The sequence below is a fragment of the Heloderma suspectum genome, chromosome 2 (assembly GCF_057233095.1).
Source record: "Heloderma suspectum isolate Gila_16-S chromosome 2, 16-S_ref, whole genome shotgun sequence".
NCBI classification, from domain to species: Eukaryota; Metazoa; Chordata; class Lepidosauria; order Squamata; family Helodermatidae; genus Heloderma; species Heloderma suspectum.
In genome coordinates, this window is record NC_139459.1 from 337,014,629 (window position 1) to 337,036,626 (window position 21,998).

At 50.4% G+C, this 21,998-nt stretch overlaps 1 protein-coding gene across 1 annotated transcript in view; it reads right to left on the reverse strand.

Annotated features, from left to right (window-relative positions):
* Positions 1 to 424: 424 nt before the first annotated feature.
* The window catches only part of QARS1 (glutaminyl-tRNA synthetase 1), a 33,227-nt gene continuing 11,653 nt past the window's right edge, over positions 425 to 21,998 (reverse strand). The window contains exons 7-24 of the mRNA XM_084840565.1: positions 17,903 to 17,963; positions 16,541 to 16,612; positions 15,194 to 15,279; positions 13,530 to 13,616; positions 13,205 to 13,304; positions 12,546 to 12,624; positions 12,227 to 12,335; positions 10,667 to 10,797; positions 10,071 to 10,163; positions 8,551 to 8,688; positions 8,357 to 8,444; positions 7,020 to 7,166; positions 6,793 to 6,897; positions 4,537 to 4,629; positions 2,608 to 2,735; positions 1,809 to 1,875; positions 1,102 to 1,227; positions 425 to 670 (exon numbers count right to left, since the gene is read on the reverse strand). Coding sequence (XP_084696691.1) covers positions 620 to 670; positions 1,102 to 1,227; positions 1,809 to 1,875; positions 2,608 to 2,735; positions 4,537 to 4,629; positions 6,793 to 6,897; positions 7,020 to 7,166; positions 8,357 to 8,444; positions 8,551 to 8,688; positions 10,071 to 10,163; positions 10,667 to 10,797; positions 12,227 to 12,335; positions 12,546 to 12,624; positions 13,205 to 13,304; positions 13,530 to 13,616; positions 15,194 to 15,279; positions 16,541 to 16,612; positions 17,903 to 17,963 — 1,761 coding nt within the window. The 3' untranslated portion in view covers positions 425 to 619. The remainder of the gene's footprint in view (positions 671 to 1,101; positions 1,228 to 1,808; positions 1,876 to 2,607; positions 2,736 to 4,536; positions 4,630 to 6,792; positions 6,898 to 7,019; positions 7,167 to 8,356; positions 8,445 to 8,550; positions 8,689 to 10,070; positions 10,164 to 10,666; positions 10,798 to 12,226; positions 12,336 to 12,545; positions 12,625 to 13,204; positions 13,305 to 13,529; positions 13,617 to 15,193; positions 15,280 to 16,540; positions 16,613 to 17,902; positions 17,964 to 21,998) is intronic.

Sequence of the window (21,998 nt, forward strand, 5' to 3'; positions counted from 1 at the left end):
ACAGGTATTTTATGTTTGTAATTGTTTATGTTCTTCATTTTGTGAACTGCCATTTTGTGAACTCCCAAAACTCTTAATTTTGTGAACTCCCAGAAAGGCAGTATATAAATACAGAAAACAAATTAAGAAATAAAGAGGAATGTCAGAGAGAAAGAGTTCCAATTCTGGCTCCTAGTTCCATTCCAGAAGGGTGATAAATATTCTTTCAAGCTGCTATTTGCAATATGAACACTGGCTACAAAGCTGAAGTGTGTGTGTGTATCTCTACAGGCTACCCATTTTGCTTCCATTAATAGACCTTTGTCCATAGACTTGCATACTTTGGTACAACCAACCAGGCACCGTCAACAGGATCATACACCTGAAGCAGTGTCCCTCCCCTCCCTTCCCCGCAGCTCCCACCCCATCACAAGCAACACAGGAGAACATATGGAGGCTTCTTTTTTATTGATGCGATGGGTCTGTATCCAGGATGCTTATTAAGGCAACTGTGGCATTAGAGCAGACAACGGTGCTGGTGCTACACACCACCATCACTCATGACTATGCAGGGGAAGAAGAGGAGGAAGTGACTCCTGAGGACATTAGTGTGCAACTACAAATCACCACGGTCGTTTCGTCACACCTTCCCAGGATCCTCCTTCAGGGTCACCGTCCGATTGAACACAAGCTGCAGAAGAAGCGAGTGGCATTAGGGAGAGCCTTTTGCCATCCACTTCTTTCACCCCTCCCCCCATTTTAGAGCATACCCCATCCCTCTGACTCAGCCTTCCTCAACCTGGTGTCCTCCAGATGTTTTGGACTTCAACTCCCATCAGCCCCAGCCAACAGAGCCAATAATCTGGAAGGCTGGGAGTTGCAGTACAAAACATACAGAGGGCACCAGGAAAGCTCCCAAGACTTTAAAGCAGCCTTCCCCACCCTGGTGCCTTCCAGATATACTGGACTGCAACTCCCATAATTCTCGGCCACTGCAGCCAATGGCCACGTCGACTGGCAATTATGGGAGTTGAAGTCCAATGCACCTGGAGGACACCAGGGTGGGGAAGGCTGCCTTACAGGAAAACCCCTTCTAGGCTCTTGGGTGTTTTCGAAACTCACCTTTGCATCTGTGCTGTCAGGATCTACTGAGAAATAGCCAAGCCGCTCAAACTGGAATTTGGCAAATGATTTGGCCCCACACACAGATCTGTCCACCAGAGCCTCGTCAATCACATGGAGCGAGTCCTGGGGTGGAAGTGAAATTGGGGGTGAGGGTGGGGAGAGATTGAAATAGTGCAACAATGCTTCTCACATACGGGCTTGTTGAAGGTTCTTCATCCCCGCAGATTAAAATAAGCAACGGCATTTCGCCCACTCATAGCTCCTAGCTCACCCATCCTTGTAGTTACCTGCCTGCATCCGTATTTGTATGGCAAAGAGATTCACTTCTGAAGCAGCACAGATGTGGCTACAAGCAAGCTCATCCTGATCATACTCCGATTCACACAATTTTCCTCCCAGCGGGATACACTCAGACCAGATGCTGGCGTACCAGGAGGCACCCAATGAAGTACAGCATCACCTTTTCCTTCTCTTTGGATAGGAGGTCTGTCCTCGGCCATTTCCTTGTGTATTATTCACCTTGTCTTTAGTATTTCTATTAACCTTTAATATTTATTTCCTCACATCTCTGTACTTTAATGTTGCAACCCACCTGCACATATGCACACACACAAACACCTCCCAAAGCCAGTCTGTCTCCACCTCCCTATTCCTGTCCATCCCAGTCCAAGGCATAAAAAGCCTCTTCTGGGCCAAGCACTCACAGGGTTGACGTCGCTCAGGAAGCCCCCTGGTACTTCCGTGGAGTCTTCAGGATTCTTGTGCAGGAAACTGCAAGCCAAAGGGTTAAGTTACGCTTAGGAGGGAGTTGGGCAAGGCTTCTGCAGGACAGACTGGCCAATGCCATCTCTATCTCCTAGGTGTGGCTCTCCCAGGAGCCCTCCCTAAACCTCCAAGGGACTAGCTGAGCCCCCCGCATGGCGTGATGTTGCATGTACCATGGTGTCACACAGGCACATCAGGCCTGAGTCAAGCAAGCTGGACCATGAAGATCCTAGCCTCACAAAGGTCCAGCGCATGTTCATCGAGCTCTAATCAACATCTATCTTGGCGGGAAGCACCAAAGAGGCCATCATCCCAGGGAGAAGATCCCCTTTTGCAGTAGGGCAACAGAAATTATTGCATTCATTCCCCAGTTAGGTGCTATGTCGAAGGAGGACGGGGAACACCTTGCCTTAGGCTGGAAGGTAATCCGTTTGGTTCAGTCCTGCCAAGACTGGCAACTGGAGCACGTCTTGCCTGACAATGAGCAGCTGCACTGTAGGGACGCACCGTAGGGATGCACAGGGCAGTGTGGGCTGGCAGGTGTGTGGTGGGGTAATTGGTTGCGCCCTCTGTTGCTCATCCCTCTTAGCAGAATGCGCAAGGGCTACATGCAGATGGGAGACTTCCCAAACCACCAATCTGCAGAGGGGGTGGGCAGGTCCAGCTTCCCATGACTTCCGCCACCAGCCTCCCCCCAGCTTGGGACCATTCAGCGCAATCAACACCCCTAATACTCACAGCCGCTCGTACTGTCGAACCTCACACACGAGAGGATCCGACACCCAGTGGATGAAGGCCTTGGGCTTCTCTGCTGCCTCCGACTTTGTGCAGGTGACCTCTAGCTCCTGCACACATCCATCGGTATCCTAGGCACACATGCGGAGGTCAGATCCATGGGGCCACCCAATCTCGAGGACACCTCCCTTCAGATCTCTCCTCTCCCCAAAAGTCGCCCAGCAGTGGGGTGGGGGGCGGGGAGCTGCCTTTGTCATTTCTTCTATTCAGCATGGAGGAGAAGCATATTACTTATTTCCCAGGATGAATTTGCCACACCCAGCTCTGTCTGTGTGGGCACTCTTGCCCAGAAGCCATATCTGAATCCCCCTACAAGTACCTTGCAATCACATTTCGTTTACCAGCTAGCTATTTGGCCAGTTCCAGAGGTGTTAAGAAACCTTTTTCTCATCCACACTCCTCCCCAAGCTGGACATTTTGGTTGCTCTTGGGACCAGGGAGAGAAAAAGGACTCTATGGTCGCTTAACAACTGCAGTATGGCCTCTAAACTAAATCTGAGTCGACCTGGCACACATAAAAGCTAATATTTCATTTGTGTTCCACTCAATAAACAGGACACTTTCCAACACAAAATTAAGGATTCTAGCCTTCTCCAACCTGATGCCCTCCAGATGTGTTGGACTACAACTCCCATTATTCCCACCAGCATGGCCATTGGTGATTATGGGAGCTGTAGTCCAACACATCTGGGGACACCAGGCTGGGGAAGGCTAGAATGGTCAGTTATAAACATGAAACCCTTTAAGACCACCTCTGTTAAAATTACAATGCAACTGGAGCTAAAAGCGAAGTTATCAGCCCACAAACATCCTAAGCACTAGAAAATGTTTGGGTAACATTTTACAACACTTCCTTTTATTTATTTATTAAAAACAACAACGGGGGAACCCCAAGAAACTATATACTTGGCTCAGCTGAGTTTCATTCAGAAGAGTGTTGGGGCTACCACTGAGAAGGCTCTGCTGCACTCTTAGTGATAATATAAAATAGCAACATTATCTGTTTATGCCAGCCTTCCCCAACCTGCTACACTCCAGTTGTTTTGGACCAGCTACCATCAGCATGGCCAATGGTCAGGAATGCTGGAAGTTGTGATCCAAAACCTCTGGAGAGTACCAGGTTGGGGGAGGCTGTTTTATGCAACTGAACAGACAGCAGCAAAATCCATCTTCCTCTCCTTTACTCCAAACTCAAGAATATATTTTCAGTTGGAGGATATAACACTGAAACAGGATGTTGGTACAGATATCCAATAGCTATCACACAGTGCCTGGGGAAAGTGTCCTCCTAACTTAGCAAGCCCTTCTGGCTGTTGCAACGGAGGTAAACCTAGCTTCCAAAATCTGTGGAGGAGAGCTAGGGAACTCTGTGTGTGTGTGTGTGTGTGTGTGTGTGTGTGTGTCTGTCTTGTTTTCTATAACTGCAAGCAAGTATTATTTGATCGAAGGCAGGTCTAAATATTCAAAGTAAAATGAACCAGGTTTTCCTGCTTGCTCGTAAACACAAACAAAAAACACTAAGTGGTTAGAGAACTGGGAGAAAGACCTTGCACAGCCAGGAACGGCTCAGGGACAATTCCCACACAGCTGCAAGTTTAGCTGCTGGAAGAGGCCATGAGGCTGATTTACGCTGAGCACCGTGGTTGACACTTGCCTTCGACAGAGTGCTCTTACTTAGGCCAGGTGGGGCAACTTGTGGCTTTCCAGGTGCTTTGGCCTACAACTCCCATTGGATCAGCTGGCTAGGGCTGATGAGAGTTGCAGGCCAAAACATCTGGAGGGCCACAAGTTGCCCACCCCTGCCTTAGACCCCAGCCTACAAATAGGGCAACAGAGCAAACAGTCCGTAAGGAGGTGCTTTGGCACACTCACCTTAATGATGTTCTGGACAGCAATGACATAGCCTGTGTGCCTCAGACCCACTGGCTGCCCAGGCGCCAGGCGCTTGTAGCCTTTCTCTGGAACCTGGCACAGAAGAGACATCCAACATCAGTGGAGACCAAATGACGGGATCCACTTACAGCCAGCACACAGGCATATAGAAAGACCCCATTATATTAAGTTACCAGCTCTAATGAGACCAGGCAACTCCCCACACCGGGGATCTGCAGCGTTACACACAGAGCTATCTCGGGGACCCTTGGACCACAAGGAAGAACTCCCAGTGCTCTTCTCACCCAGCCAGAACAGCACAGCTGGCAGCCAGCTGGTTGCCTGAGCTGTTCACCTATGCAGAAACAGCCCCAACACTCTGTAAGATCAGCATTGGCCTATCATGGGAAGGGGGGTGGCAGAGTTAGGGCTCCTGATAACATTTGGCTGAGGAGGACCTGGTCAGTATGCCTGCAGAACAGCCAGGCATGCGCGTAGGATGAGGAGAACGTTGCACAAGCTTATATTCATATTCCAGACGATGCAGGCAGTCAGAGGTTTTTTAATTTAGAAAAGAGAACACTCTCTTCCTCTCCAGGTGCATTCAACTACAAGTCCCATCATCCTCACCCAGTCCCATCATCCCCAACCCCTAGAGGGCACCAGGTTGGGAAGGCTGGTCTAGGTCACGATAGCTTCTCAGAGAGCAGAGTGGAAAATGGTCCCCTCAGATAGAAACCCAAAAAGTGGGGAATGGGAGGTGGGGGGAAGGTAAGGCCATTCCAAGACGTAGTGATGGCTGCCAATTTGGATGGCTTTAACAGGGGGTTAGACAAATTCCTGGAGAAGGCTACCCATGTCTACTAGTCCTGATGGCCATGTGCTACCTCCAGTATCAAAGGTAATATGCCTATGTATACCAGTTGCTGGGGATCATGGGCGGGAGGGTGCTTCTGCACTCATATCCTACTTGTGGGCTTCCCACAGGCAGCTGGTTGGCCATTGTGTGAACAGAGTGCTGGACTAGATGGACCCTTGGGCTGATCCAGTATGGGTCTTCTTATGTTCTTTACAATGTGCCAGCATAATGAATGAAGGCTTTTAAAGTAATATAATCTGTTGTGTGTGGGCGAGTGTGAGTGTGCATGTGTATAAAAGTATACACATGTAACACTTATACTGGGCAGTACCAAGATATGTTTGTATCTCACATATAGTATCACTGGACCAATGAGGATTGTTACTCAGGCTTTATGAGCAAAGCACATGTCAAAATGGGTAACAGATAGTACAGGATACAACAGAGGAAGGCAACCTGATGCCCTCCAGAGTTTTTAGACAACAGCTCCCATAATCCCTGACCATTGCCCATACTGTCTGGGGTTCATGGGAGTTGTCATCCAAAAGAACTGGAAGGCACCAGGTTGGATCTGGAGTTAACAATCTGGCATAGTTTTGTGAACTGCCCAGAGCTTCAGCGAATGGCTGGTGTAGAAATGTAACCAATTAATTAATTAAATAAATAAATAATTATCGTTTGGGCAGAAAAACGGTAGAAAGGCCTGTTTGGCCAGGGCTCCTTTGGGGACCACAATTCATTATGTGCACATTCCTCATTTAAAATATTAAGAGGATTTTTTTTTAAAGGAGAAGTTCAACAGTAAGTTTGGTAAGAATGATTTGACAATGGAACCACTGTCCTGGAGGGGTGAAGGGGCCCTAGCTTCCCTTTGCTGGAGACCTTCAAGCAGAGGCTGCTGGTGATCCTGTCACTCTGGATTTTCTGCATCCAGCCAGGAGTTGGACTAGAAAGCCTACTGGGCTCCTCCCCAATGCTAGGATTCTATGATGCAGGTAAAGTCCAGCTGCTCTGGCCCAAAGCCAATAGATGAGGCCTCAGGATGCACTTCCAGTATCTGAGAATGCTGGGAGGAGCCCATGCCAGATCCAAATTTACTGCAAGTTCATCAAAGGGAAGTGAACTAATCTGCAGTGCAGGCATGGCCCTCATCCAGGGAATGCAAATGCTACGTGCAACGGCCAAAAGAAGTACAGATGGGGCTGCAAACAGCAGCAGAGAACACGTCCATCACTTCAGCATCCTACAGCTGGATGAGGCAGGTCCAGCTGACAATCGATGGAGAAGGTGCAATTCTGCCATAGCTTCCCACTCCCAGTTCTAGGCCCAGAAAACCCGGATGTCAGCTTTCTTCTCTCCCTCGGGTCATCGCTGCCCTTTCCCACCAGCAGGCTCACCTCCCGGAAGTCGCTCTGCTCAATATAGACAGTCGGCTGGAAGGGGACTTTGTGGACGCCTTTGGTCTCATCCGCAGGGAAATTGGGGACAAGGACTTCTATGGTCTGGAAGGAAGGCAAGAGCATCAGTGGGTGCTCCACAGCTGCCAAAAGAGGCCCAGATGCCAAGAGGTGGGGCAGTGGAGCCAGACCCCCCCTCCCCCGTCCCCCAAAGATCACGGGCTTACTTTGTGTGGTGCAGGAAAGTTGGTGATGGTCACCGGCAGTGGCTCCAGGACAGCCATGACACGAGGCGCCTGTTCATTCAGCACATCCCGCACACAGGCCTCCAGCATGTGGGGCTCCATGGTGCACTGGGCAACCGTCACGCCCACCTGTTGGGAAACTGGAGTCAGCCGAACAGGACAGGGCCATCAGGCGGGAATAGCATTGCACGGAGGATGAGGATATCGATGGCTACTAGTCAGGATGACCATATATAATCTCCACCATCGGAGACAGTATGCTGGGGAACATGAGTAAGAGGATGTTATTGTATTCACATCCTGTTTGTGGGCTTCCCATAGGAATTTGATTGGCCACTGTGTGAACAGAACGCTGGACTAGATGGACCCTTGGTCCGATCCAGCACGGCTCTTATGTTCTTACTAGCTCTACAGAGAAGGTGCTGACTTCTGGTGAACTGAGGCAGATGTCCAGGGCCCAGGTAGTTTTTCCAGGGGCCACAATCACGGTCTTTCTCCTGCCATATGGCCTCACAGTGGCACTGTTGCCCAATGCTTTGGGAGGAGGACAGAGAGAGAGGATGCATACTTCGTGAGTAACTGTGCGACAGGCTGTTCGAGTCAGGGCCAGCTTCTAAAGCAGCAGTAGAGAACCTTTTCTTTCTGTGGTCAAGGGCCGCATTCCCTAAGGCAGCTGTGGCTCTCAAGATGTTGCTCGACTACAACTCCCATCATCCGTGACCACTGGCCATGCTGGCTGGGGTTGATGGAATCATAGAACCATAGAATAGTAGGGTTGGAAGGGGCCTACAAGGCCATTGAGTCCAACCCCCTGCTCAGTGCAGGAATCCAAGTCAGAAGTTGGGAGTCCAACATCACCTGGAGGGCGAAAGGTTGCCCACCCCAACCACAGAGGGTAATTTCTCTGGCGCAGCAGGCTGGCAGTGGGTGGAGCCAGCCTCTCTCTCTCTCTCCCACCCCCTTTTCTCTCTCTCTTTCTTGCTCTGACACTCCTTCCCGGTGGGGCTTACAGGGGAGGGGCAGACTGCTCTTGCCAGAGGTCTGATCACCTGCGGCGGGCTTCTGAAGTTAGGCAGCAGACAGCCCACCCCTCTTCTCAAGCCAGCAATCCTTGCACAGGGCAGCAAGGACACCCCACAGCTTCGGGTGCGTCCTGCTGCCCATGCCACGCCCCAGTGTAACAGCACTGCTCAAGCTCCACAGCCCACAAGAATCAGGAGCAGGGCCTTCTCTGCAACCGATGTCCTACCCCGCCAGATTTGGGCATCCACCTATTCCACTGGCTGCGCCACCCCGAGCCCCGCCAGACGCATCTTTACCCGAGCACAAAAGTTGCTGATCGCCTCTGGAGGAAAGCCTCGGCGCCGCAGAGCTGTCAGCGTAAAGAGCCGCGGGTCATCCCAGTCCCTGGAATGGCAACGCCAGCAGTGAGCAGCAAGGGCCAGAGCCTTGCTCAGGGTCATCCTCACCCCTCCCGCTCCAATATGCCCACAGAGCCAAACCTGCTACTCACCTGACAGCCCCTGTTTCGACCAGGCGAATGATCTTCCGCTTGGAGACCACTGTGTAGAGGAGATTGAGGCGCCCGTACTCCCACTGCACAGGGCAGTACACGTCCAGAGCGTTGCACAGCCAGAAATAGGAGGAGCGTCTGCCAGGAGAGAGAAGAGCAGCATCAGTCAGAGCATGCACAACAGGGGGAGCACAACACAATCTTGGGCTGATGTGAGCTATGTATTTACGCATCTTCAGTTTTGTAGAATTTGTTTGGCTTGCAGGACTCACGTGTTTTGAAGCAAAGCAATGTTTGTCCAAGAGCAGGAGTGCAGAAACCAATTAGGGAAAAACAGAGACCTATTCAACTGTTTTTTCCTTAACCACGAGGGCTAGAAGCCTGCCTTTCATTTGAGATACAAACTAGACTTCTCAGGATACTGAATTTCATACCCGATAGCACAGGGATAGGCAACTTGGGACCCTCCAGATATTTTGACCTAGAATCTCCATCAGATCTTGCCAGCATAGCCGGTGGTGAGGGATGCAGTGAACTGAAGTCAAAACATGTTGCCCACCCCAGAGATTTATTTAGGATTCTTATAGCCCACCCTTCCTCTGAAAGGAGCACACAGTGGTTTGCAATATGAATAAAACAAGTATAAAACAAACATAAAGTCACAACATAAAGTCATACTATCACACTAAAACAATGATGATGCAACAAAAATAATCAAGCCTACAAACACCAAAGCCAAAAAGTCAGGAGCCATATGTATGTGCAGATAAAAACTTATTTAACTTACAATTAAAAATAACCATAGTGAGATAGCAGATTCTGCTCCTCCACCAGGAACTGAAAGAATCTACATCCATAACTTCCAACCCTCCTAAATCTGTGGCCACATTTGTGCCTGTGTGAAAAGTAAGGGATGGAGAACCTGTGGCCCTCCAGATGTTGGTGGACTACAACTCTCACCATCCCTGGCCCTTGGCCATACTGGCTGGGGCTGATGGGAGTTGGGAGTCCATCTTCATCTAGAGGGCCACAGCTTGCCCAGCCCTGGGATAAGGGATTCCTGTACAGGCCATAATCATATTGCATAGGTCACCTTATGAAGTTGATTGGTGGGAGATTCAGGACAGATAGAAGGAAGTATTTCTTCACAGAGCACATAGTTATAAACTTTGGAACTCGCTACCACAGGATGTAGTGATGGCCACCAATTTGGATGGCTTTAAAAGGGGGTCAGACAACTTCCTGGAAGAGAAAGCTAGCCATGGCTACTAGTCCTAATGGCTCCGTGCTACCTCCAGTATCAGAGAAATTGTGCCTATTTACACCAGTTGCTGGGGAACATGGGTGAGAAGGTGCTGTTACACTCATGTCTTGCTTGTGCATTCCTGGTCGACAGCTGGTTGGCCACTGTGTGAACAGAATGCGGGACTAGATAGATCCTGGGTCTGATCCAGCATGGCTCTTGTGTTCTTATGTTCTCTTTCTTGACCCCACAGGAGAGCAAGAAGTTTGTCGCTCACCTGGCCTGGAATTCTTTGGTGCAGAGCGAGTGCGTGATGTGCTCCAGGGAGTCACAGAGGCAGTGTGTGTAGTCATAGGTGGGGTAGATGCACCTGCAAAGCCAGAGACAGCCAAGAGCTCAGATCTCCAGAAACATCAGCTGCCACAAGCAGCCGCCGCCGCCGCCACCACCTCCCTGTAGCTATGCTCTTTATCAGTGCTCCCGGCAATCAGCCCCATCCCTCAAAATGTTCTCAGGACTTTCCCACAACCTTGTTGTGGTGTGTAGCTGTACACAGACCCACACTTATTTTTAAGGCTGCTTGGGAGGCCAGTCGTCTCTCCTCAAGGGCCGACTACTGCAAGGGGACAATGCCCTCTCCCCACAGACCACTCTCCCCGCATGTTTTAGAGCTCAGCTTCTAAGGCTTACCACTTCTAAGCCACAGCTCAAGCATTAAGCATGGTGGCACACTCAGCCCAACAGAGAACACGGGCTAGAAACTCCCTACTTCTCCTCAACTGCCTCCACCTCCTCCCAGCCCCAAACAAGATGTTCCATAGCACCCAAACCCATCCAACATGCTGGGGATTACTCCAGATGGCCACCACGTACCATTTATCCCCAGTGCGATGGTGCGGTGTGTATTTGATGCGATAAGCGACAGGGTCCATCTTCCCATCCTCCATCACCATCTTCATGCGCAGCGTGGCCTCACCCTCCCCAAACTTCCCTTTGCGCATGTCCTGCGGAGACGGAATGCACACTGAAGCAGCCGGGTGGAAGGGCTTGTCACGGGGTGAAGGATTCCGGCTGCTGCTTCTCCAACAGGCACCGCTACAACAGGGATCTTGAACCTCTTTTGGCCCAAGGGCGTAATTCCATTTCGGAGAAGCTCCCGGAGGACGCCACGTTCCAGCGATGGGCAGGGCCAAAGGCAAAAGAGTGGAGCCAAAAATACAAAAAGTACTAGCCTGTTTTAGCTGAAAGCTCTTACTGACGTGTCGCCCCGGCTGTGGGTGTGGAACTCTTAGGTTAGAGTTGCCAAGGTAGTGATAAATCAGATTAAAAGGTATACTTACAAGGAGACTTTATTGGGTAACTTACAGCACGCAGGCATACCCAATGGTTGGGTCAGACAGCTTCTCTGAACCCAGAGCCATCAGGTACAATGGGTTTTATACAATACCTGTTAGCAATAAAGCAGCTTAAACTAGCAAGCACCCCTAGCGTTCATTCCCAGCATAGACTAGAGGTGTTTGGTTCTCAGCCCAGCCACCTACAGTTCAGCATAAACACATAGCTTCACTTCTCAGGCACGGCCTGATAAGGCCTTCTAGCATTCGTTAGTATGGAATGCGCTGAACCGCGCTATCGGCCTTTTTACTCATCTGCACATGCTCAGGGGCTTCCTAGCATGGGAACTGCACCAATAACAAACTTAAGCAAGCATTATGGATCTCTAGGCCCTTCTAACATTATAAATGACTTGGCTATGCTCCTGGGGCCAATACATTTGGTAACTTAGGAGAGGCATTTCAGTCTTTTAGACTGGGGAAAAACTGCACACAGTCTGGGAAACCACTGAACAACTGGTGGCCAGGGGAAGGGGGTGGCGCTGGGGGAAGGGGGTGGCCCTCTATGGATTTGGTCTGCAGGACTGAAGCTCTGCACCCTGCACTACAGGCAGACATATGTATATATCCTTTGCAACAAAACCCTGCCAACCCCAACCATAACAAGTGCACAGCATGCACATCAACAGAAGCTAAAGTGTGCAATCAGTCACTTTAAAAAAGGTGGTCCTTTGGAACAAGAAACAAGGACTGTCAGAAGGAAAGGGGTGGAGAAGCAGGGAACAGACAGTAGGATGGGGAGAACAGAAATTAAAGGGAGGGGGAAGGTGAACAAAATCATGCCCTAGACACCCCTAGAGTTGTATGAGACTTCAGTCATTATTACAGACATAACCATGAGGGCCAGATGCTTGTTGTTTCAAAAGAACAACGACTAAGAAGTGGAGAATGCTGAATTCCACACACGTGGAGACACGCAGCCCTAACTGCAGCTAGTGATGCCAGACATCTTGGATACATTCCAGGAAGAGCTCCTGGGCGTTCCAGTTCCACCCTGCAAGCAGAGCCACCCTAGACGGCTCACACGAAATGGCCGTACCTCAAAAAGCTGGAGCGACTCCTCAACTGGCCGGTCCCTCCATGGGGAAAGGGGTGGGCTGTGTCCTTTGATTTCTTCCACCTTCTGGTGGCAAATGTAAGCATGGCCCCTGAGGAAGGAACGGAGGCATCAGCCACAAAGATGAGGAACAGGTTCCTAGGTAGGGAGGCATGCAAATGTGCTGCAGGAAGATGCTTTCATACTGCCCCCTCCAGAACCACCCCCCAAGATTAGAATAATGGACACTCTGGGGACGTGCGCAAAGAGAAATGAGCGGGAGCCTCCTCCAGCGTCCCCGACGCAGCTCCACCCTCCTCACCTCCGAATGAGATCCACGGCCCAGGTGTACAATTGGTCGAAGTAGTCGGAGGCGTGCGTCACCGCATAAGGGGTGTATCCTGGGGGAAAGCAAGGCCTGGCCGTGAGAAGGGGTGCCCCCTCACACCATTTTTGGGTCAGCCTCCCCTATCATACCCAAGTCCACATCTAGGGTAGTATTTTACGTCAGAGATTTTTAGCCCGCCTTTCAGGATGCGCTGCCTTCACAAGGCGGGTTACAATACTACAAAAAACATGCAGTCAACCGTGTGCGCATGCAGAAAATACACACAAACAGAGCAGCCACTAATGATTTTTAAGCAGCAATGCAGACTCAAATGTATTTGTCTTCAGGCTGTTGCTGTTTTTAATGCCAGGTTTTCAAAAGGGTTGGGGATGGGATGAGAAGCAGCTTCCTCACACGCACCTCAAGCTCTTGTCAACAAATCCCCAAAGGGTTCACACGAACAAACCATCAACACACACCGCTGCTCCCCCACTACCCCATTCCTGGCACACCCATGTCATGCCATGGTGCAAAACACACTCACTTAGCAGGGGGTTCAGGAAAGCCAAGCATTTTCTCCCTCCTCCGTCGCTTGGGGCCATCCCCCCCCCCCAGTCTAGCATCTCTGCCCACCTAGCCTTTTGTGCACATACCTAACCATTCCACAATGTCCCGGATGGCTGTAAAGTACTTCTCCTCCTCTTTTTCAGGATTTGTGTCATCATAGCGCAGGAAGCAAATGCCACCATTTGCCTGGGGGGGGGGCAGGATTAAGCAGCATGGTTACCCCACCCTGCAGCTCAACAGGAAACCTCCTTTCCCTCCCAAACATGGCCCACCCATCCTTGCCAAGGGAAACCTGGGGAAACGGCTCACTGGCAGCCTATTACTTGCCATTATATAGCCCTGGATGGCTGTAGCAGGGAATCCCCCACCCTGCAATTCAACAAGAATCTGAGTGCAGCCCAAGTCTCTCACCTTGGCAAAGCCAAAGTTGAAATTAATGGCTTTGGCGTGACCGATGTGCAGGATGCCGTTGGGCTCGGGAGGGAATCGCGTGCGCACCTAGGGCAGAAGATGTTGCAGCAACGTTAACCGAGATCCCCTTGGAGGCAATATACCCCCCACCCCCATAAACTCAAGGGCATCTCCAACCCAATCCTATGCTTGCGCAGGGACACCACACTGGGTTTACCCCTACATTAAGATAGCAGGAGGTTCTTCTTGCCATCCCTCAAGAGTCTGGAGCAAAATCCAGCTCATCAGGAAACCTTGCCTGTGTCACTTTCCTTACTCTGGACATCACAGAATCATCGGGTTGGAAGGGGCCTACAAGACCATCGAGTCCAACCCCCTGCTCAATGCAGGAAGCCTGATTCCCAGGCAGTCTCCCATCCAAGTACTAACCAGGGCTGCCCCTGCTTAGCTTCCGAGATCAGATGAGATCAGGCACATCCAGCCGTCTGCATGTCTATCACACACACCCCACAAGTGCAATGGGGAAAGAGACAGAATTAGGTTGCCAATGAGGCTTCACTTGCAAATGCCAACAGGACGGTGCTTCTGGTACCTCTCATTTTAGAAATTAAACACTCATCATCTCTAGGGATTTTGGACATTGGATTGGGGCCAGATTTACACTAAATCAACTGTGCTGGCAGAACTGGACTTCCCTGCCCCTCCTTCCATCCCCTGAAAATGCTACACAGAGAGTCAGCAGCCCCTACTGAGTGGGCTGAGCTGTGGTGTGGGGGGATCCCCAAAAGTCAGGTTGAGGAATCTTCTGCAAAAGGAGTCCTTTCCCTTGCAGGAGGCAGATCCTCGATCCAACCAATGGAAAGCAGCTGTGCAAAGCACTGATCCCTGCAAGGTTGGCCTGGGGAGAACTGTGGCACCTCTCAGGGCATCAATTTCCCAGAAACCTTTGCACAAGCTAACCCAGCCTTCCCCAGCTTGGTGCCCTCCAGATGTTTAGGACTACAACTCCCAGCATTCATGACCACTGGTCATACTGGCTGAGGCTGATGGGAGCAGCATTCCCACACATCTGGAGGACACCAGGTTGGGGAAGGCTGAGCAAAACCTCTCCATCTCCAGATTTTTTCCATTGGTGGAAAGGTGGCTGGGCAGGAGAGATAAACAGTACAAGCCTATACTTCGGGGGTGGGCAACTTGTGGCCCTCCAGATGTTTTGGCCGACAATTCCCATGATCCCTCGCCATTGGCAATGCTGGCTTGGGCTTATGGGAGTTGTAGGCCAAAACACCTGGAGGGCCACAAGTTGCCCACTCCTGCTATACATGTCTCCTCAGAAGTGAATCCCAGTGGGTTCAACGAGGCTTATTCCCCGATAAGCAGGTATCAGATTGCAGCCTGGGTCTGGCAGCCATAGAACATGATGTGTGCGCTGGCAGAACATGCCCTTCAGACCTATGCCTGCTAGTGCCATAGACCTGTGACACCTCTCTGCTCCCACAGCAATCAAGCTTCACCATCAGCCTTGTCAGAAGAGCAACTTTGCTGTCCCAGATGGGCAGGGGGTTTCATGGGGCTTGAGACACTCCCTAGTGACCCAGGCCCGCTGGTACATGGACCGAGCCTCCCCAGTTCAGAGGCTGAAAAGAGATGTGCCCTCAGAGCACCTGCCCGCCTGTGATCTCCAGATGTTGCTTCAGGAGGTTCATCGTGTTGGGTGTGACAACGTAGCCTTCAGTTTTGTAGTTCTCACCTGGGGAGGCAAAGAACATGTCAGCACACAGGACACAGATGAGTAAAATACAGGTAGTGACTCCAGAATTCTTCTGCAACCCCGCCCCCCCCATTTCTGGGCCAGAAAAAAACCTGAAATACAGAACTGTATGTTAAAATCCGTCCAATCGGCATGTTTAATCCACTGTCAATCTTCACTGCTTGTTGCCAAGTCTGTGAGGTTAAGCAAGTGGGATCGCAGCTTCATAAGTCACCTTCTCCCATCTCTACCGCTCCCCATTTTAGCAGAGGGCTGTGCTATCAGGGTGCCATCTGGTGGCAACTGACACAAACTCCACCTATAGAGAAGCTTAGCATCAGCACCAACAGGGCTGGCCTTCTCATTATGTAGACTGAGGCAAATGAATCAGGTGGTGGAGAGAGAACAGCAGCGAACTGCGCCACGCCACTCCCCCCACCCCCTGCCGGGAGGGCCTGCCACTGCCTCCAGTGGGTGCTCTTGAGAGCCCTGCCAGCTGCTCTCCTGCCATGGCATTTGCCACAGCAAGAGAGCAGCCAGTAGGGCTCTCTGGAGCAGCCACCCCCCCCCCAACATGCACCCCCACTTGCCTGAAGTCTCACAAGGGGTCGACCGTTGCCTCACGAGACTTTGGGTAAGCAGTCAGGAAGGAAGGTGCCAGTTTCTTGCCTCGGGTGGCAAGATTGGTGCTCAGGCCTGATCCAACCTAACTGCTAAGCAATAAGCCAGCCTTCCCCAACGTGGTGCCTCCAGCTGTTTTGAACTACAACTTCCAACAGCCTCCTCCAGCACAGTCAATGGTCAGGGAACATGGGAGTTGTAGTCCAAAAGATCTGGAGGGCACCAGATTGGGGAAGGCTGTGATATGCCATCCACAGGTGAAAAGCAAGGCCTTCAGGGCCCCTGCAATTTAGCCCAAAAGGAATTCTTAGGCTACTGTTTAACTGCTATAATTTTGCTGCAATTTATATTTTAAAGTGAGAGGCTTTGAGTTTGATCTTATCATAGAAAGATGGGATATAAATCAATCAATAGTATGTTCTCTAAACCCTCAAGCATGCTCCCATCATGGTCATTCGTGCAACCAGCTGCTTAATCACAGTGTGACTGGATATTGCTGCTGGTGGTGCATCAGCCAACCTGTCTCAAGCAGCAGCCTCAAGTGTCCAGGGGGGCTGGAATATTTAGGAACTCGCCGATAAAGTAATCAGTGAAATGCACCCAGGCACAGGTGAGAGAAAAGAACTTTAAGGCAGCTTACCTGGCTTATGGAATTTGAGTGCTTCACCCCTCAGCTGCTCCATGAGGGATTTTGTCTCTTGGTACACATCACCTGCAGGGAAACAGCCTGGCTCAGGGCTCCAGTAGTGAAGAAGCCACAGAATCAAGAAGAAGACCTGGCAAAGCAGCCCCCTTTGCAGCAACAGCTGGGGTTATTTCCTTCCCCTGCTACCTTTGCCAGGGTCTTCCCTCTCCTCCTGCTGTCTCCCCACCTCTGTCAAAATTTAGATTGCAAGCTTCTCAGGACAGGGGCCTGTCTTTTTGCTTGTTGCTCTATGAAGTACCATGTACGTTGCTGACATACTACTTATTATTATTCATTAACTTTCTTAGTCTGATGATGATATAATATCATCTACTACAACTAATACTATTGGTATTAGTATTAGTATAAACTAATCAAACTAATATAAGTTATTATTATTATTGATGATAATTAGATAACTGATCATATTAGATGATGATGGTTATAATGCAGAACAGAAAGCCAGCATTCAGGGTGAAGAGAAATTGCCAGAACCAAAAGTAAAGCTTCCATCAGGAGTCTAATAGCTTAAACAATTCCAGCTGCATTACAAGCTACAAACAGGCTATGGCCTGGACTAGGTCCCAGAGCATGGCATGAAGACAAAAGATACAGCAACCTTGCTGATGCAGGACTGCTCAGTGCCTGAACAGTAGACCTCCTTACACAGGCAGCTGTCTAGTCTCTCCTAGCTCAGTATTGTCCACACAGACTTCTCGAACTCGGTGCCCTCCAGGTGTCTTGGACTACATGTCCCATAACTCCCAGCCAGCTGGCTGGGGATTGTGGGAGTTGTAGTCCAAAATATCTACTCTTGAACTACAGCCCTTCCTTATGAACCCTATGTATTCCCCCTTGAGCTCCCCATAATGGAAGGAACACAGACTATAAAAACAATAGATTAAAAAAATAAAACAAGCAGCCCAACTTTGACTATCCACAGCTACATGCAGCCTCAGGCTGTTGCTGTGGTTAATTGCACACTGGCAGCTGTTCTTCGTGAGGGCACTAGCCCCCCACCCACCCCGACCTCAGTCAAAGCTTCGGATGTGAAAGCCCAAGCGAGAGGAATTTTCCAAGGCAGCAAAATAAAAAAATTGCAAGGCAACAGGGCAAACTGGGAGAAGAGAGAGCTGCCAAGAGTCTAACCCACCAGCTCTGTGTGTCCTTCACTTAGACAGCAGGTCGGTGCTGGGAAGCAGCAGAGCTGTGTGTGCCAGGAAGACCAGGCAGACTCCAGAGCGGTTACAGAGCTTCATGTACTTAAGTAAAAATAAAAATATAAAAGCAAGAAGCCAAGTTCAGCAAATGCCTTACCATTTTCTACCGCAGCTGCCTTCCCCTTCTTGTCCGGCTCAGGAGCACGAGGCTTTGGGGCCTGAGGAGAACACAAGGAGCGGCCACTGAGTTTAACAGGATCTGGCCTCAGGGCCTCAAAAGGTTTTAATGGCACATGTGTGTGCGCGCGCGCGCGCAGAGAACACCACGCTGGTTTGCTCCCAGGATTCTCAAGGATGGGAAGCCTGCAAGTGTGGATCCTTCAGAAGTACTCTCTGGCCCCCATGGCTACGGTACTCCAACACAAGCCTCTCCCAGCACAGGATGGTACTCAGCACCTTTATACACACATACATACATACATACACACACACACACACACACACACACACCCCACACTCTGACAGATGTTAAATTCTTTACCAATTCTAACGTTTCTCATTTTCCGCATAATTACTTGATGCTTCCCTGAGTCTTGGGCACTCTCTACTGACGCCTTCTGGCCAGCCTAGGATCAGCAAATACGAACTGTGAAAGAAAGCAGCAGCACAGATGACCAGCGGTGTAGTGGTGGTGGGTTGCGCTGGGGTGTTGCTCCGGCACTTTTTTTGAAGCCAGCCCCCAGCTGGGTCACAGTCTGCTAGGGAAGGAGGAGGGAGCAGAGGGAGAGCAGGTGGCTGCCTCTTGGCTGCCACTCGTCTACTACGCAGAGCCAGCCAAAGGGAGCGAGCGACAGAGGGAGCCTGAGGGAGCGAGCGACAGAGGGAGCCTGAGGGAGCGAGCGACAGAGGGAGCCTGAGGGAGCGAGCGACAGAGGGAGCCTGAGGGAGCGAGCGACAGAGGGAGCCTGAGGGAGCGAGCGACAGAGGGAGCCTGAGGGAGCGAGCGACAGAGGGAGCCTGAGGGAGCGAGCGACAGAGGGAGCCAGAGGGAGCCTGAGGGAGCCTGAGGGAGCCTGAGGGAGCCTGAGGGAGCCTGAGGGAGCCTGAGGGAGCCTGAGGGAGCCGGAGCGAGCGACAGAGGGAGCCAGAGGGAGCCAGAGGGAGCCAGAGGGAGCCAGAGGGAGCCAGAGGGAGCCAGAGGGAGCCTGAGGGAGCCTGAGGGAGCCTGAGGGAGCCTGAGGGAGCCTGAGGGAGCCTGAGGGAGCCTGAGGGAGCTCTGCAGCCTCCTCTCGCCCCTTCTCCTCCCCAGCTCTTGGTGTCTCTGCCCATCCCTGCTCTGTGCCTGCGTGCCCGCACTGCCCTCGTCTCCTGCAACACCAGCCACCCATTCAGGGCTGCTGCTGCTGACCAAGGCAGCAGTGGGGGGGTGGGGGTGCTGCCACCATGATTTATTTATGGGGCAGGGCAGGTGGCTGGTTTGTGCCAGGTCTTAGGATTTATCACACAATCCTATGCATGTTTACTCAAAAGTCAGTCCCACTATGTTCAATTGCCAACTGGGCTTTCTCCCAGGTACGTGTGAGTAGGACTGCAGCCTTAGCTGCCTTCCCAAGATCTCTGTAAATTTAATTTGAAATAAAGACCCATTGGATTGCAGCTAATGCTTGAACATTAATTTCTACAGTAAGCAGAATTGCCAAATGCAGCCTGCTCCATCAGCTACACTTTTTGGTACAAGGGAAGGGAAACAGAAAAATATCAGTTGGGGGGAGAGGAGAAAGAAGGAAGGTAGGTGTGTGTGTGTGTGTGTGTGTATGTGTGTGTATGTTTCAATCCAGCTGGGTGTGTGGACATTTCTGTTGTGGGATGGGAGAGATATAATAAAGGAGCTTCGGGAAGGCTAATGGGCAATGTTGGGGCGCTAAGGGAATATGCAAGGGGGCTATTTAAATGAGAAGGGATCTGTCCATGAGGGCTGAGCTGAGAGGGTGAAGATTCCGTAGAGTATCATATTTTGAAAACCTAAAATGTTTGTGTTTGACTGAGTGAGTGAGTGAAAAAGATTAATAACCCTGCATTTTTTCTCAGCCGTCTAATTGAAATACCCCTGCCTTACTCCCAGCTGCAATGTTTTTGGATCCCATTGAAGGCTGTATACCTTACAAGGTTGTACAATCTTAGAAGGGGCGTGGCTGTGAGGGGGCGTGGCTGTGATTGCACTTCTGAATTTGCCTCTACACTACTGCAGATGACTATTTGATGCAGACAGGTGACACCTACCCAGACACACTGAGGTGGCTGAGGGGTCCAAGAGGGAGAGTCACACCTCTCTTTTTTATTTTATTTTATTTTTTAACTAACTTTTTTCCATTTATTTGTCTTGTAACACACACTTCCACACCAGTGGGACTCTGCTTTTAACCTCTACTGAGTAAGGAGCAGGCACAAGCTAGTCTAGAACAATCACAAAGCTAGACACAAAAAGGGAAAAGAGGCAATGGAAGGACAGGACTCTCCAGTGGTGGTGACCTGCAAGGTGTGTGCAGTGTTTGTTTTCTAGCCTGAGAACAACATGGCCTACACCTGCAACAAGTGCAAGTTGATCACGCTGCTGGAAGAAAAAGTAAGTGGACTGGAGCGGCGATTGTCGACCCTCCAGGGAATAAGAGAACACGAAGAGTTCTTGGACAGAATGGGGGAACTACAGCAGCAAAGGGAAGACCAGAAGCTTGAAGAGCAACAGCAAGATGAGGCAGTGGGAAATGCTGAGGTGAAGAAAAATGGAGTAGAGGATACTCCTTGGAAAAGGGTGACAGTTAGGAGAAGAAGAACTAGACGCCACTCTGCGCCAGTGGAAGCAGTGGAGCTGTGGAACCAATTCCAGGTACTTGCGGATGAGACTGGAGGACAGCCTGCAGAGGAAGAATCACAGGGGAACCTACATGAGAGTGAGCAAGAGGCTGAAGGTCAGTCAAACAGAGGCGATGAAACCCAGGCCTACAACAACAAGGAGAAGAACGGTAGTAGTGGGAGACTCCTTGCTGCGTGGGATCGAGACCCAAGTATGTCGCGAAGACCCGTGGACTCGCCAGGTATGTTGTCTCCTGGGAGGACAGATTAGAGACGTGACTGAAAGGTTGCCTGCACTCATAAAGCACACTGACAGGTATCCCTTTCTTCTCATCCATGGAACAAATGATACCGCCAAGCAGAGCTACGAAGAAATCACGTCAGACTTTGAAGCTTTGGGAAGAAAACTCAAGAACTTTGGGGCCCAGATAGTTTTCTCATCCATCCTTCCAGTAGTTAGAAGAGGGATAGAAAGGGAACGAAAAATACTCCCGGTGAATGACTGGCTACGAAGGTGGTGCCGACGAGAGAGATTTGGATTCTGGGACCACGGCCTATACTTCCTGGAAGATGGGCTGTTGGCTTCGGACGGGTTGCACCTCACAAAGGATGGGAAGAATGTGTTTGGCCACAGCATGAAGAACTTCATCAGGAGCGCTTTAAACTGAATCCTACGGGGAAGGGAGATGTAATGTTGGGGGTAACAATGGACGTAGGCGCATGCACCGCAACGGAGAGAACAGCTCTGATAGCACCCAATAATAGTCTTCAGACACATGTAGGAAGAAAGCCAGACTATGAAGCACATGGTCTTCGATGTCTATATACTAATGCACAGAGTATGGGAAACAAACAGAACGAACTTGAACTCTTAATACAAGAGGGAAATTATGACTTGATAGGTATAACTGAGACTTGGTGGGATGATTCTCATGACTGGAATACAGCAATTGAAGGATATAACTTGTTCAAAAAGAACAGGAGAAACAGAAAGGGAGGTGGGGTTGCACTGTATGTGAAAAATACATATCTCTGCACAGAAATACAGGAGGATGAGCTTGGTAGCCCCATCGAGAGCATCTGGATCAAACTAAATAAAGCAAAGAATAAAAGGAACCTGGTGGTTGGAGTCTACTACCAACCACCCAACCAAGGAGAAGACGAGGATGAAACTTTTGAAAAGCAAATAGCCGATGTTTCAAGGAAGCATGATGTAGTAGTAATGGGGGACTTCAATTTCCCCGATATTTGTTGGGAGACAAATTCTGCTAAACATGGCCCCTCCAGGAAATTCCTGACTTGTGTGGCGGATAACTTCCTCCTACAGAAAGTAGAGGAAGGAACTAGAGGATCGGCTGTCCTTGACTTGATCCTAACCAACAGAGATGACTTAGTGAATAAAG